General features: G+C 42.3%; 1 protein-coding gene and 1 long non-coding RNA gene across 8 annotated transcripts in view; one reads left to right on the forward strand and one right to left on the reverse strand.

Moving 5' to 3' along the window:
• EPHA5 (EPH receptor A5) overlaps positions 1 to 15,412 on the reverse strand; it is a 345,616-nt gene extending 330,204 nt beyond the window's left edge. For all 7 annotated transcript variants that reach the window (XM_041726499.1, XM_041726497.1, XM_041726495.1 and 4 more), the window contains exon 1: positions 14,802 to 15,412. In XM_041726499.1, the coding sequence (XP_041582433.1) occupies positions 14,802 to 14,943 (142 nt within the window). In that variant the 5' untranslated portion in view covers positions 14,944 to 15,412. The remainder of the gene's footprint in view (positions 1 to 14,801) is intronic.
• Positions 15,413 to 15,698: 286 nt separating this feature from the next.
• Positions 15,699 to 17,076, forward strand: part of LOC121472588 — an 84,093-nt gene continuing 82,715 nt past the window's right edge. The window contains exon 1 of the long non-coding RNA XR_005982949.1: positions 15,699 to 15,961. This is a non-coding gene — a long non-coding RNA (uncharacterized LOC121472588). The remainder of the gene's footprint in view (positions 15,962 to 17,076) is intronic.

Genomic DNA, 17,076 nt, shown 5'->3' on the forward strand with positions numbered 1-17,076 from the left:
TTCTTAAACCAAAGCAGAATCCAGAGCAAGGTCATAACTCTCTTGTATTCTCTAAAGGCTGAAAGACATAAGGAAGCTGCAGAACAAAAGTTAGAAGCTGGCAGAGATAGTTTCTTGAGGTTTAAGCAAAGAAACCCTCTCCATAACATAGAAGCAAATCACAAATCTACTGTTGGCTTGATTGTCACTCCTCTTCTTATTTGACCCCAACCAATTAAACACCAGTGTTTCTCAACTCTTTGGCTAAGGGCAATTTTTTCTCCTACTTCTGTGCACGCAGGATTAGTCAAAACGATTTTGCCCAAATTGGCCTTGACTGCGCTAACTCTTCCTCCTGTTGACAGGGATCCTATGTTCACCATGAGCACTTCATTCTTAGACAGCTTTTGCACCTTTGCTGCTTTCTTGTCATCTTCATCAGAGTGATGATGTAGAAGCAGCGGTGAGTTATCCAGAAGATCAGCTAATAAGTTCATCTGTAGAAGTGTCTCTATCAAACAACAAATTTTCAATGTAGACAAACAGTCTTATATTGAAGATGTCATCTGGGACCTTCATAGTTAGAAAGGTAAAATCAATGCCTGGCTTGAAAGCTTCGAAGGACAGGGTGATTCCCTTGTTACAGACTAAAACAGCTGGTGACTTATGTTGGAACCAATGGTCATTTACCATTCCCTAAATCCTAGGGCCCTTAAGATCTCCTCTGCCTGTGTTCTAGAAATGGAACAACAAAGCATGGATAACAAAGGCACATCTGTTTATAAGATGTCTTACTGAATCTTTTAAGCTCACTCTTGAAATCTACTACACAGAAAAAAAAATTCAAAATATTACTCCTCATTGAGAATGCATGAGATTACTCAAGAACCTGATGAAGATGTACAATGAAATCAATGCTATTTTCATGCCAAATAATACTACAACATCCATTCTGCAGCCCATGGATCAGGGAGTAATTTTGACTTTCAAGTCTTATTATTTAAGGAATATATTTCACAATGCTGCAGAGGCTATAGTGATTCCTCTGATGAATTTGGGCAAAGGAAATTGAAAGTTTACCAGAAAGGATTCATTACTCTAGATGCATTAAGAACATTCATGATTCATGGAAATAAATCAATATATAAATATTCACAGGAGTTTGGAGAAAGTTGACTGCAGACCTTCATGGACAACTTTGAGGAGTTAAGACTTCAGTCATGGAAGTCATGGCAGATATAGTAGAAATAGCAAGAGAACTGAATTAGAAGTAGAGCCTGAAAATGTGACTGAATTGGTGCCATCTCATAATAAAACTCGAAGGAATGAGGAGATATTCCTATGGTTGACCAAAGAAAGTGGTTTCTTGGGATGCAATCTACTCCTGGTGAAGATGTTGTGAAAACTGTCGAAATAAACAAAGGGTTTAGAATATTACATAAAATTACTTGATAAAGTAGCAGCAGGATTTGAGAGAATTGGTTCTGATTTTGAAAGAAGTTCAACTGTGGATAAAATGCTATCAAACAGCATCACATGCAAGAGAAGTAATTTGTGAAAAGTAGAGTTCATTGATGTGGAAAACTTCATTGTTTGTCTTATTTTAAGAAACTGCCATAGCCTTCCCATTCTTCAGCAGCCACCTCTCCAATCAGTCATCAGCCATCAACATTTGGCAAGATCCTCCACCAGCAAAAAGATTATAACTCTCTGAAAGATCAGATGATGGCTAGCAATAATGTATTTTTTAATAAAAGTATGTACATTAGCTTTTATATATAATGCTATTGCACACTTAATGAACTACAGTATAGTGTGAACATAACTTTTATATATACTAGGAAACTCATTTGTCTTGCTCTATTGTGATATTTGCTTTATTGTGGTGGCCTGGAGCCAAACCAGCAGGATCTCTGAGGTATGCCTATAGTAATAAGTAAGGGCTTACTACTGTCATTTTGTTAATTTCTGAATGTTTTTTTGCTCCATTTTTCCTTGTTTCTCATTCTTTTTTGTGTGTATTTTGATGCCTTTTGGTATCAGCATGCTTTGACTTCATTATCATGTTCTTTTGGGTAATTACCACATGGTAACCCTTGAGGTTACATGAGGTTTAAATAAACTATTTTAAGGTTTAACAACATATTTTAAACTGATAACAACTCAACATCAATATAATTCCTAAACTTTATACTTTTCCTCTCCCTCACATTTTAGATTATTGCTATTACAACTTACATGTTTTTTAACTGTGCAACTAGGGGGAACGCCTGGGTGGCTCAGCAGTAAAGTGGCTGCCTTCAGCTCAGGTTGTGATCCCAGAGACCAGGGATTGAGTCCTACATCAGACTCTCTGCATGGAGCCTGCTTCTTTCTCCCTGCCTATGTCTCTGCCTATCTCTCTGTGTCTCTCATGAAGAAATAAAATCTTTAAAAAAACTAATTGTGTAACTAGAAACAGATTACTGTAGTTATGGTTATTTTTATTACTTAGAAAAATAAACTAAACTTGTAAGTGAATTATGCACCATTATTACCATATTGCAGAATCTAACTATGACTATATATTTACCATTAATAGTGAAATTTACACAACCTTTTGTGTTTTTACACTATTAATTAGCACCCTTTTACTTCCACTCACATAACTCCCTTGAGCTTTTTTTGTAAGGCAAGTCTGGTGGTAATAAACTCCCTCAGCTTTTGTTCGTTTGAGAAAGTCTTTATCCCTCCTTTGTTTCTGAAGGACAGGTTCATCAGGTATAGAATTCTTGATTGACGGGTATTTTTTTTCTATATTTTGAATATGTCATCTCTCCTGACCTGAAAGGTTTCTGCTGAGGAGACTGGTGAAGGTCTTATGGGGGTTCCCTAGTATGAAACATCTCCCTCTTCTCCTGCTGCTTTTAAAATTATTTCCTAATCTGAAAACTTAATTATAATGTGTTTCAGCATAGCCTATTTCAGTTCAACCTATTTGGAGTCTTTTGGGCCTCATGGACCTGGATGTCTATTTCTCTTTGCAAGTTCAAAGAGTTTTCATCCATTATTATTTAAATATATATTCTGTCCCTTTTTGTCTTCTTCTTCTGGAATTCCCATAACGTGAATGTAAATATTATTTCTTTTCATTGTAGGTTTTCTTCTTTCTTTTTTCCTCCTCTGATTTCCAATATCCTATTCTCTAGGTTAGTTATTTCTTCTTTTGTATGGTTGAGTCTTGAGTCTACTTTTGATAATTTCTACTGGATTCTGCAGTACAGTTATTGTATTTTTCATTTCTATTGACAACTTTTCCTTGTCAAACTTCTTGTTCCCGAATTGTTTTCCTAATTTCATTTAATTGTGCATATTTCCTTGTAGTTCACTAAACTTCCCTAAGAGGATTATTCTGATTTACTTATCTGGCCTTTCTTAGATCTCCATTTCTTTAGAGTCAACTACTAAAGCTTTATTAGATGTATTTGGTGACTTCATATTTATCTGATTTTTTTGTGATCCCAGACTCCTTACACTGTATCTGCACATTTGAGTAATGGGGCTCCTCTTCCAGACTTCACAGGTTTGCTCTGACAAATGCAGTTCTTCATCAGTCAGCTAAGTTGGGATTTTTGAGTGTGGCTCTTGGTAATGTCCTTGCACAGGTAATGCCTGCTATTATGGTCTATTTTGGGACACGTAGCTGTTTGAGCTCTGAGGATGGGGACAGGGGTTGTACTGTTGGCTGATAACAGCTGGATAGGACTGCTGGCTTTGTTGTATACATAGTGTGGCTGTTGGATGGAGTCCACAGCTGCCCGGATCTCTGGTAAGACTTACTAGACAGTCAGGACTGAGTACTATATTTAGTAGCAAATGAGGTTATTAATTTGCTTCCCTAACTTGGCAGGACAGGACCCAGGGATGTATATAGCTCATCGTTTGCATACCTGAATCAGGTATGACAGTGTCTTCAATTACTTGGTCAAATAAGGCCAACAGTTTTGCTTCATAAATGGGAAAAGACACCGGCTGTGCACCCTGCTCAAGTGCCACTGTATGTAGGGCTGTTGGATGGGCTACACAGTCTCCCATGTGCCTCAGTTAGGTTCCCTTGTTGGACAGGTTGAGGGAGGTATACAGCACTGAGCAGAAACGCAAATCAGATTTCCTGTTGGGGTGCAGTAGAAGAAACAACTCCAAAGCCAGTAAAGCTCTTTGTCATCTTAACTCAAGCTGACCTAGGTCCAAAGTCTCTTAACTGAACACAGCCACTGGCTTAGTTCTGCAAACTACTGGCTTTGCCTGTCTGCATCTCAGTGTAAGCTGAGACAGCCTCACAGGCCACACAGCCTCCAGGAGTTGTCTTCAGCCCTTCTGGATTGGGATGTTAGGACACTCTACACAGAAAGTGGTCAGGGCTGCAAGTGAACTGGGCAGAAAACATCCTTTGAACTGTACATGAAGTTTTGTATGTATTTTCACTATACTTCCTGCTGTTGGCGGAATAAGCCATTACTCAGATGAGGAGGTCAAAAATAACTTTAGATGTCTGGAGGATTTTAGTCAATAGTCTCTCCTGGTCTAGAAGTGTTACAGTCAGACTACCTGCGTTTGAACGCAGATTTCTACCACTTTCAGATTTGTAACTGTAAGTTATTTAATCATTCCCTGCTCATTTTCCTCATGTGTAAAACCAAAATACTATTATATAGTTATATTATATATATTAGTACATATACTAATATTATGATATTAGTATATATTATTATATACTAAGAGTTTGTAGTAGCAGTAGTATATATAAGTAATTATACATAATAATAAAATTATTATGAGCTTGTTTTGATGAAAAGAAATCTATCTATCTAAATATATATATATAAACTACTTAGTACAAATGTCTGAAACACTATGTCAATAATCAACGTTAGCTATGATTATGATATACAGGTATATGCTCTCATTAGTATGCAAATACAGTCATACATTTCAAAAGCAGTTCTAAAAACAGTACATTCTAAACTTCCTTACACCTGTTTATGTTCACCTATATAAAAAAGATAAGCCTTCACAGAATTATATTAAAACCTTTCTAAAAATATAAAAATGTTATACTTCCTCATACTATTTAAGTTCTGAATTGAACAGACCAGAAAATTTTATATTTCAGACTAAAAGATTGGTGTCAAATTATAATGTCGGTCATTTTTTTAGGAAACTTCTAAGAGGGGATCCCTGGGTGGCGCAGCGGTTTAGCGCCTGCCTTTGGCCCAGGGCACGATCCTGGAGACCCGGGATCGAATCCCACATTGGGCTTCCGGTGCATGGAGCCTGCTTCTCCCTGTGCCTGTGTCTCTGCCTCTCTCTCTCTCTCTCTCTCTCTCTGTGATTATCATAAATAAATTAATTAATTAAAAAATAAAAATAAATAAAAATATATAAAAAAAGGAAACTTCTAAGAATTTAATTCTACCAACTATCTATTGGGTCCTTTCAATGACTATCTATTTACTCACCTATCTGTCTGTCTTGTGCTTGGACTACATTTCTAAAAGATCTAAGATTATCTCTTAACATGTTTTGTGGCTAATAAGCAACATATGACTTCTACCTGGGGAATAATGAGATAAAATGCAACATTTACAACCCATGATCCTTATATTGATGTTTTTTCCTCTCTTTCCTAATCAAACTCCAGTATTTAAAAGCAAATAATGAGGAAACCAGCAGAAAATTCAGACGACGTGTCATTGAATTTTATTTTAGATAGCTGTATGGAAAATTTGCACATGCAATTCTTTTTTTAGATTGTTTTCCTGTCCCAGTTTCCCTTTAATCATCCAGTGCAAGGGATATGATGACCTGTGATTGTGAAATCTTCCCTCAAAAAGCCTATATTTAGTAGTGGGGGAAATATGGGAACTTACATCTGTTGTCTACCTGCTTTGCTCTAGGAATTTTATTAAGCAACATATATATATTCTTACTTTATTTTTGCAACAAACCCATGAGTGTCTGTTAACATTTCAACTATGTGGAATCTGAGGTAGATGGTTCAGCACCATACCACTAATCTATGATAGAGCTCATTTCATGGGCTTTATATCTCCCCATTCTACACTATCCAGTAAGAAGTACAATTATTATAAAGTTAATTAAAATCAAGCTACAGGGCCTTCAAGGACATGGTATTAAGGCATTGATGAAGTGTTCATTAAATCCATAATTTGTGGCATCCCTGGGTGGTGCAGCGGTTTGGCGCCTGCCTTTGGCCCAGGGCGCGATCCTGGAGACCCGGGATCGAATCCCACATTGGGCTCCTGGTGCATGGACCCTGCTTCTCCCTCTGCCTATGTCTCTGCCTCTCTCTCTTTCTCTCTCTGTGACTATCATAAAAAAACCAAAAAAACTTAAAAAAAATCCATAATTTGTTAGATTTGCAGAAGTAAGATATTTTTATATTCCTTTTCTTAACAAAGTTTCCTCTCACAAGTTTAAAAACAAAACTGTTGCAACAATGCCCTCAGGTATCCTGATCCTTACCCAGGAAGTATGGTGTTAACATGCATGCACTATGCAGTGTTTTAATCAGACACACTCCCAAAACTTTCATTTGCAAAGTGTTCTACCAACTAGAAAGTTGTTTCATCTTGTTTGTTCTCTACAACAATCATGTAAAGTAGGCAGGACCAAATTACAAATAAATGAAAAAAAAAAAAACTAAATGAGGGTCCTCAGAACTTAGAAATTAGGGTTGGGAAGCAATGGATATCAGCCAAAAACAAAACAAAAACAAACAAAAAAAAACAAAAACAAGACTAGCTTTTTTTTTTAATTTCAAAGTCAAAGTTTCTGTATTTGCTTATTTTTCTGTAATTGTATAACATTTAATCATTTTTCGATTTTTGTTTCATAAGCTTAAATCAAAAAAAGTGACTCCAATTCTGTGAGATTAATTAGTTCTATTGTTATTACTGTTATTATTGCCTTGCACCTCGTTCCAGAGAAATCGTATATGATAGTTTGAAACTGGACATGGTTCAAATCCTTCAGACACAGCAGTTTCCAAGTATTTTCTGCTTTTCTCACAGGGCTTGTTGTATACTTTTGTAGGAGAGTCATTACACTGCCCAGAGTAAAACTCTTGAGGGAGAAAAGAGTCCACTGCTATCTTCCACAAGACCAGGTGGCCAGCCTCACCTGTTCAGAGAGCACACAAGGCAAGGGAGGTCTCTGGGTGAAAGCCAGAATTTGGCTCACAGAGAAAGCTCCCGCTGAGGACTGCTGGGCTAAACCAGTGCCAGCCGGATCTACCTGCTGAGTTTGTCTTTCCACAGAAAAGACATTAACAAGCATCTTGGAATAGGAAGTTACAGCCAGTGCAAAGAAAATAAGTGAGCTATCTTATAAGAAACACAAAACTCACAGAGACAGCTTAAATTCTTGTATTTCTGATGTATGAATTAAATAAACAACGTATGACTTAGTTTGACACGATATGCTCTTTCCCTCTAGAGACTGAGTCCCATGATTTATTTAACAGAAGACACTTGCTTGTCACCCAGTTTGACATCATGACTTCCTTGGGGGTGTTGGAACATTAACAGGCATGAGCTAGTATCCTCTTATCTTGCTTTGACTTTGTATGAATGGAGTGTCTGATAGGAAAGGTGAGAGGAAGGAGGATTGGAGAGAGAGAGAAAGGAAGTGAAGGAAGAAAGGAGGGGTTGAAGGAAGGAGGGGGATAGGGGAACAGAGATGTGGCAGATAAAAATAAGAGTGTGACATTATTATAAGAGAAAAAAAAAAGACACAACCCATTTCTCAGTAAAAGAACAGACTGTATTTTCTCTAAATCTTCCAATACTTAGCCCGAAACATGTTTCCAAGTAGGAACATTTTCTCACAAAGCATATGCAAAATATTTCAACCCTCAGGTTTTGGCTCTTTGATTTTTTTTTTGTTTTGTTTTGTTTTAACCAGAATCATTTACTTAACAGAGTTATGGGCCCAGTTTAGTTGGAACCGAAGACATGTGTGATGGATGGAGAAGATGGCCTGGGCAATAGTCCAGTAACTAAAACAGAATTAGAATCATCACAGACACTTTAATCCCAATTATTTAATCTGCGGGGTGTCTAACACCACAAGTATTTGGCATGACTCAACAAAACAGTAGAGTTTACAGAGAAACAGAAGAAGAAGAAAAAAAAACTAAACCAATGTCAAAATTAACTAAAGAGGTTTTTTTTTTATTAGGTTATGATTTATATCCTCAGAGTAAAAGTGAAAAATATAAAATTAGAATATATGTGTGGGGGAGAAGGGTAATGGTATTTTAAAAAATAATATACAAAATAAAACCTAAGCACTTTTATTAATATCAAGATCACAGTGATACCACCTTGACACTCCTCCTTACTCTTTGTTTCGGCCTCACTGTGATCTTTTTCTACACCCCCAAATGTGTCCATGTGCACCTGCACCATCACCTGGTCAAACTACTACACTCTGCTTAACAAACGTACGACAATTAAAGCCATGAACACATGAGGAAAGAATGCATGTCCTAGGGTTGACTTTTGACCAACAAAATTTTGTATCTTCTCCAATAGTTTATGAAACAATGTAAATGATACTAATAAAGTAATGCATAAGCTGATCAGAGACTAAAGACTGTAGTTCTTATAGGAAAAGAAGAGCTGGAATAAACCTTGATTACAAACAGAACCTACTAGGTTTTCCTTAACTGCAGTATATTATAAATGGTGTTCTAAAGGCAAAATTGACACACATTTTCAAAAAGAAATTTCCAGCAATTTCTAAATAGTAGAAATAGCTTCTTAGAGTTTCTTTAAATCACTAAAGGTAAAAAAAAAAAATATATCATTTAAAAAATTATATTCACACTAAGACAGCTAATAAATGTCATCATGCTAAACCAGAGAGTTTTCAAAAACCCCAAGTGGTACACCTACTACATTAGTTTTATTTTATGACTTTGTAAAACCTGAGATTCTCATTAGAGATAGTTGAAAGATTTAAGCTTTTACAAAACGAAAAAAAAATAAAAAGACCATAAATTACCACACATTTCACCAGACACCATACAAATCCTTATGTACCTTACAGTGCCTTTCCTTTTTAAAGATTTATTTATTGCTTTCACTAACAGATTATATTAAGTAAGAATTTTATAGATGATAATGAAAGAAGCTAAAAGGGAATTTAAAAATCTTTATTTCTCATGAAATGCACTGATTAGAATTACATTTTAAATCATTTGTTTTCTATTATTATTGTAATATAGATTTTAAATTAGAGCCACCTCTTGATTTTATGTGATCAGAATAAACGGAATGAATAAATCCTATATCTGTGGAAATTTATAGCATCAGAAGATGAAAATTCCAATCAGCTTTCAATACTCAAGAATACCTGTGCCACTATGTATTTGTACCTTGATTTATGAACAATAATTTCATAGCACAATTTATGGCATTACTGATTCTACTGCTTTTGTGGAAAGCTCTTCATTATGATACTTGCATATGTTAATAAATGTATTATCAAAAATGAACTGTTCTCTAAAATTTTAATTTAAAATTTTAAACATTTGTTCAAACACTTTCAAATCTATTTCAATAACTCTGTATAAAGAAATGTCTGGAAAGTCAGAAACTAAAAAGAGAAAAGTAAATATATGACAAAGGGAGACTGTTCTAAATACTTATACTAATTGTTTTGGAAGTTCAAACCAAATACTTAACAATGAATCATTTAGTTTTAAATTTAAAGACTTTTAATGGAACCAATAAAAGACTTTCACATGAATAACTGGCAAATCTTCCAGTTTTCTCACTGCTATATAGTGCTTTAAAAATTATTATGAATAGATCTGAGATTTTCTTATCTATTTCTTATACCAAATACCTCTTTACTGAATGAAAAACATTGTGTTTATTACTTTAAAGATATATATATATATATATATATAAGCTTCTTAAAAATATGAAACATTTGAATCTGTATTTACAAAGCCTTTAGAACTCATTTTTATTTTTTAGCTACCTTTGTAGACACTCATAGAAACATTAAGTGTACCACCTGGTCTGGAATAAAACATAGCATAAAATTTTTAATGTGAATTTAAAATACCATTAGGTGTGCTTATGTATAAAGTAGACTAGGATAATTCCCTTGAAGAAATCACTACCTAACCAACTGATTATATAAATTTTGCCAAAATAACAATACATGCATGTATTTACCCAGTAGAGCTACCAGTAGGACCTATTCTGCTCTACAGATAAATACATACTCACCAGAGATACTAGAACTGCAAGAATCATTCTGAGTGTCTAAGTTGATAATTTACATTTTTAGCTTCCATATTGCTTTTATAGTAAAAATTTATTCTTCCCAGAAAGGAAAAATGGACAAATACTGCAATCAATTTTTAATGGTTTATAATAAGCAAGGCTGCATATTCAAACTTCAGTTAATTTTGATGCCTTATGAAAACAATTGTAAAACTACTCTAAGATGGTCAAAAATGGCATCAATCGTGTTTCAATAATCAGGTTACCTCTGCTAATTTAAATTCAAACTACTCATTAGTAAAATGAAATATATATGGTAATTTAAATGCAAAAAAATGAAATATAGTCGCCAATACTTTCTACAGCAGTTATATCTTTAGGATATTAGCAGCACAATTTTTTAAAAAAGAACATTAAGCTTTACTCATATAAGTAAAAGTAGCTATAGTTAGTTAATACAACATAATAATGCGTATCATAGTCTATTTTTATAGTCAAAAGTAGAAAGCTTTCTTCCAAATGAAAGAGAAATTAATTACTCATTCAAGCAAATACATAAGAAAGCACTCCAAACAAAGGAGATTCAAGTGGTCAAGTCAATTAGCAAAAATGTAGTGAAAATAACTAAAGCATAGTCATTTTCGCAACAGTAGCAACACTGAATAAAGTCTGATATTTAAGTAAATAGTTTGGGGATGTTTGTCTATAAATAGCTGTATCACCTAATTTTAACATCTTATGTAGAAATATTCTAAATCGTCACATTTTGTAGAGATGAGTATTAATTGTATAAATAATGGAAAGTACAGTACTGCATTTCTAAATAAAAAAATTGGGCTCTTTTATATCCTATGTAGATTGAAATAAAGAGTTAATAATATTTATAAGTGGTCATATTACAAAAAGAATATTTTCAATAAAAAAAAAGAAAATTCCATTGTAAATACAGGTATTGTCCACCCTTTTCTCTGTCTTATATGAGAAAATGAAATCCTCTTACCTGTCACCCTAACACCTAAGATCTTTGTCTACCTCAAAAAAAAAAAAAAAAAAGCTTAAAATTAAAGAGTCAACCCTCTGCCCCCCTTTCATGGTTTATGAAGCAAAAAACCAAACTCTTTATGGCTTCTTCTCCTCCCAATCACCTAAGATTCAAAAAAGGATAATTGCTCTCTTGTTTTGTTCAGTAGTGTCCTGGCGAGGGAATGATTTTACTGTCCCTTTTCTGTGGGGTCCCGCCGTTTTATCTAAAAGGAGATGAATTATAGCAGGATGACAAGGCCACAAAACAAAGCCATTTAGTTTTACAAATCTATTATGTCCTCTAATCTGTTTTATGGGCCTGGTCCTATTATAAACCAAGAAAAACTCTAACACCAACTCTTTTTTTCCTTTCTTCCCATTGAAAACATCTACAATTTTATGATTGTTTAACAGTTTAGCCTAAAATTCTTTACGCTGTGTGTGTGTGTGTGTGTGTGTGTGTGTGTGTGTTTCTCCCAAGAGCCCGTCCACCCCACTTTCTGAAGCATACAAAACATTCAGAGACAAGAAACTGGACTTTTCAAATACAAACTGCTGACAACTGTCAGAAGCACTTTACTGGGACATTACTGACTGTAGCTTCAATGAATTAAGCTTGATTCACTGCGGGTGAATCATTTTCAATGCAGAGCTGTTCAGCAGTAATTGGCCAAGAATCCCTGCTGCGAAAAGCACTTGTCAAATAATGCTTGTTTACAAATATATCTCCAGACAGCAAAAAGTGGCAGTTACTGAATAAGTTCAGGGCCACCTCCAATATTCATAACAGTGGACATGCTTTCTCTACTTATTAAATCCATTAACATTTTCACTTGTTGATATACTTGCTAATGTTTGTCCTGCTTGATCAATCTTAGAGATAAGTTTCTTGCTAAATATGCCTCTGAAGTGTTTTATAATAAAAGCGTTTTGCATTACACTGTACTTCAAAGGTTTCTTCCACATGCGATTAATGCCAAATATATGTAAAAAGACAACTAAAGATATATTCATCTTATCTTAGAATTCAGTCTAAAGAGTACATTTTCCTCTTACCGTCTTTTATCCAACATATCCTAACATTTATTCCAACTCAATTTAACATTCTAGATATATATTTGGCTTTTCCTGTTCAGTTCTGTTTATTTGTGTCTACCAAAGTAAAATTTTAAAAATGGCTAGGATCCTAATTATGAATGTAAACTCATCTTTATTTCTATCTGCCTTGAATTTTTTCTCACATAAAGGGAACATTCATATTATTCACATATATAACATACACACACACACACACACACACACACACACACACACTAGTCTGAGAAATCACTAAGTACCCATAGGTTGCAGAAGACAAAGTATATGAGAACAAGTTATGAATGGATGCAGTGCATACATCAAATCTTTCTGCCACTGATCTTCCAAAGACCTCCCAGAAATAATCAAAAGCAACAACTCGAGTTGGAATCTTTAAATAAATAAACTGCTATCAATATCTTAATGTATTATTGTTCGATTCATAATAATACTTACGCGGAGAGACAAAAAGAAGGGGAGAGCATAAATTTTATAGAACAGAAGCAATGCTCTGAGAGGATGCTAATGGGAAGATGGAAAACTGTTGGGTAGAGATGGAATGAATGAGACCAAGTCGTAGATATTATTAGGATTTTATTTCCTACTATGTGAAATAGTGATAGACCCCTGCTAGCCCCACCTCGCTACAGCCCAAGCTGTGCTGCGTTCTGCCAGCTGGCATAAGGACAATGCAACCTGTGGTTGTTAGGTCTGTGATATCAGCCAGTCCACCTTCCAGAAGATTTGAGCGCTGCTTACATCACCTTGAGAGCCCGGTGCTATTTCCCGGCTTCCCTTCAATTCCCTCTGCCTCTTGCTCTGGACGCAGTCTCGGCCCCTGTGCCCCCTCGGAGTCACCCTCCCTGAGACTTCATTTTTTCCCCCCTTCCCTAACCCAGAGCTTCTACTCCCTTTCATCTCTACATAAACCCCTTCCCTCATCCTATCTTGGAAAAAAAAACAAAAAAACAAAAAAACAAAAAACACTGACATATAATGGGAAATTCACCCTGGGAAAGGATGAAGGACACCACCACTATTACTCTTTCAATCCAAACCAGGATGCCCCTTCCGGTGGACGAGGACAGTCCATAGGAGGACTCCAAACCGGGTCCTAATCCTCCGGACTTCTCACATAACGAATCTAGCATGCGGGGTGATCAGAGGACCACGACTTAAAGCACTTTTTCAACTTTCTGGGGAAGGGAGGAAAATGCAAATTGCCTGCGTTCAGCCTGGGAGATGGCGATGCCAGGGCTGGGTGCCCGGGTAGGCAGGTGGGTGGGTGCACGGGCCGAGCGAGCCGCTCAGCGTCCTCGGGTCGATGCGCAGCCACACGCGCAAGGATTAAAGGGGGAAGTTCATGGGGGGGGGGGGAGGCGGCCCCGCTGCCACGCGGCTCCCGGGGCTGGCAGCGTCCTGCTACAGCCCCAGCACCCGTGCGAGTCACGGGGACACACACGCCCCAAGGCTGCGGCTTCATCTCTCCAGTCCAGCGTCCCCTGCCCCGGGAGTGCAAGGGCTGCTGCGTGCACGTCCTGTGCCTCCTCGCGGCGTGCGGAGCCTCAGAGCCAAACCCCAGCATCCCGGCCGGGGGGGGGGGGGTCCACCGCCTCTTGCAGCCCCGCTCCGGGTGTCAGATGCCACAGCCCCCAGCGCCATCCTAGAGGCGGGAGCTCGCGAGCAGGGACCCAGCGCGCTCCGGGGGGGGGGGGGGGGCCGGAGCCCACCGGGCCCAGGCGCGGAGCTCGGCGCGGGAGCAGCGGGCGCCGCGCAGGTGCTGGTCCACGGCGGAGACCCCCCCCCGGGCCGGAGCGCAGGATTGCGGGTGGGAGGACGCCCGGGGACTCCAGGACGGGGGGGGGGGGCTGCTCCCTCCCGCGGACACCGCCGAGACAGCCCGCGGGTCTGGGCAGCGACTCCCCGCCCGCCCCCGCCGCATCCCACCTTCCCGCCTTCTTCCGCTCCCCTCCGCGTGACCGTGAGCCCCCGAGGCGAAGGGCATCCCGCGGCGTGGGCGCCTTCCGACCTCGCCATCCCCGCCCCGAGCAGCAGCTTGCAGAAGGCGCTTCCCCCCCACGAGAGAGCAGCCGCGGCCGCCCCACCCCACCCCACCCCCGGCGCGGCCCGTCCGCGGCCTCCCTGACGCTCCGCGGAGCCCGCGCTCCCCCCCGAGGCCGCGGGCGCTGCGCCTCCAGCAGCCCCGGTCCCGCGAGCCCGAGATGTCACGTCCCCGCGCGCTCCAGGTGACAGGCGGCCGCGCCGCACCTCGGGGCGCCGGGTCGGAGCCCGCTCTGCCCCCGCCGGCAACTTCCCGGGCCGCGCCGGGTCCGCTCGGCCCGCCGCGCCCCGCCCGCCCCGCCCGCGCCCCGCCCGCGCCCCGCCCGCCCCCCGCCCGCCCCCGCCCGCGCCCCGTACCTTGGCTGCTGGGGCTGGCCAGGAGGGTCCGGAGCGCGGCGCACAGCAGCAGGCAGGTGCAGAGGGGCGCCCTGCGCGGCGCGGGGGGGCAGCCGGCCGGGGGCCTCCGGCGTCCCGCACCCGGGGGCCCCGAGCCGCGCATCCTGCCCCGGCCGCTCGGCCCGCGGCCCCGGCCCCGAGGTGCGGCGGAGTCACGGGGACACACGCGGCGTGGCGGAGGCTCGCGGTGCTGCGCGCTCCCCGCCGGGTCCTCCGCGGGGCCGAAGTTTGCTTCCGGCTCCCCTGCGCGTCCTCCTCGGGGCTCAGACGAAATAGTCGCTGGGGCCGGTCGTGCGGCTGCGGACCGGGGCCGGGGCCGTCGAGAAGGTCCGCGTCGCGCTCGTCTGCCTCCCGGACTGTCCCGGGCGGGCCCTGAGGATGCGCTCCCGGGCGCGGCGGGGCGGGGCGGGGACGGGGCCGGGGCCGGGGGCGGGGGCGGGGGCGGGGGCGGGGGCGGCCTCTCAGTCCTCGGGGGTGAGGCGCCCGAGCCGGCGGGGACAAGTCATCTCCAGCCGGGAGGCGCTCCTCGGTGGGCACAGGGGGACGGGGCGGCGCGGCCGAGGCTCGCGGGGGAGTTGCGGAGAGGCAGGGCGGGGAGCGGGCGCGGGGGGCGGGCGGGGAGGTGCCGGCGGGGCGGGCGGCTGCGGAGCCCGCGGCCCGAGCAGGCGGCGCGCGCGGCGGAGGGCGAGCAGGGCTGTGCGCCGCCACGGAGCGCGCCTGCCGCGGCCGAGCCCCGCGCCCCGCCCCGCCCCCCGCCCCGCCCCGCGCTCGCCGGCCCCGCCCCGCCCCGCGCTCCCCCGCCCTCTGCGGCTCGGGCCCCGCCGGGAGCGTCCGCCGAGCGTCAGACGGAGCCACGCGGCCGCGGCGAGTGTGGCCCGGCCGAGTCCGCGAAAGCGCGTCTCCCTCCGCGGACACGTGGGCGGAGGACCCCGGGGCGCCGGGGGGGCGGCAGCGCGCGGAGCCGCAGGCCGAGCCGGGCCGAGCCGCTGCCCTGAACACGCGCCCGCCCCCCGCCCCCCCCCCCCCCCGCGCGGGCCTGCAGGACCCCGGAGCCGCGATGGGCCTGGTGACAGGCAGCGTCTCCTTCCGAAGTGAAGTGTAGGAGCCTAAACGCAGACACCGTGAGTATGACCGGAGATTTCAGGCGCTTCCCGAGACCTGCAGCGCGCCCGGGAGCCTGGGTGCGCCGACCCGGTCCATCGCTTTCAGTGGTCGAACGTGTTGGAACTTCGCGGGCCCGGGGAGCCGCAGCGCTGGGCCGTGCGCTCCCGGGAAGCCAGTGGCGCGGCCCCCGGGTCTGGGTTTGCAAAAGAGTATTTTGCTCTCGAGTGTCCAGACACACACACGCCCAGGCTTGAGACGCCCGACTTTCTGTGCCCCACCTCTATCATGCATCCTCTTGCTCACTGCTCTCGTTCATGCTCCCCAAGAGACACCCCTGCAGGGCACTTGCAGCAAATACTGCGACTAAAGCACGTACGTGACGAAGTGTGAGCTCGGAAGAAAGGCACATCCCGTTTGATTCTGTGTGTGGTTATAACCGCCCTGAAGATCGGGTTTGCATTCACACCTAGTGAAGGGGAGTCCGCTCACCAGCTCTGACTCCTACAGCCCTGTTTGTCTTCGCAATGAATTTCTCCTCATCTCTAGCTGATGGCATTTATTTCCTGCTTAAATATGTGCAATAAGGGTGAAAGGGTAAAGAAGCAGTGATGCAGTTTTATAAAGAGATGGAAGCTCATCTTTGATTTTTTTTTTTTCTTCTTTCTTTCTGAAACGTTTTGGCACCAGGAATCTAAAAGCGGCTTCTTTTATTATGATGTGTTCCAAATGCAAGAGGTGAATTTAAAGAAATGGCAGTGGAATCAGCCTTTCGGTGTGGCAAACAAAACCTCACGGTGACGGGCAAAGTTGAATCTTGTATTTCTATTTGAAGAGCATTGAAAATGTGAACTCCTCCCTCCAAATCATAGTTGACTTACTTACACATACCTAAACAGAATAGCAACTAAGTTATCTAATGCCCACAGATACACAATAATGCTAATATGAAATACGGGCAGTTTAATGGGACTTTGAGCTTGTTGCATTACTTCTGTAGGTCTCAGTATCCTCATCAAAAAATGAGGGATTTGGAGAAAATGATCTTCAAGTTCCCTTTTCTTGCATATCCTTTGCATTTCTGTCGCACTGTCCTGTTCACCTATCTCCAATTATTTATTATTGATTACAAAAT

This window comes from Vulpes lagopus, chromosome 12 (assembly GCF_018345385.1).
Source record: "Vulpes lagopus strain Blue_001 chromosome 12, ASM1834538v1, whole genome shotgun sequence".
NCBI lineage: Eukaryota > Metazoa > Chordata > Mammalia > Carnivora > Canidae > Vulpes > Vulpes lagopus.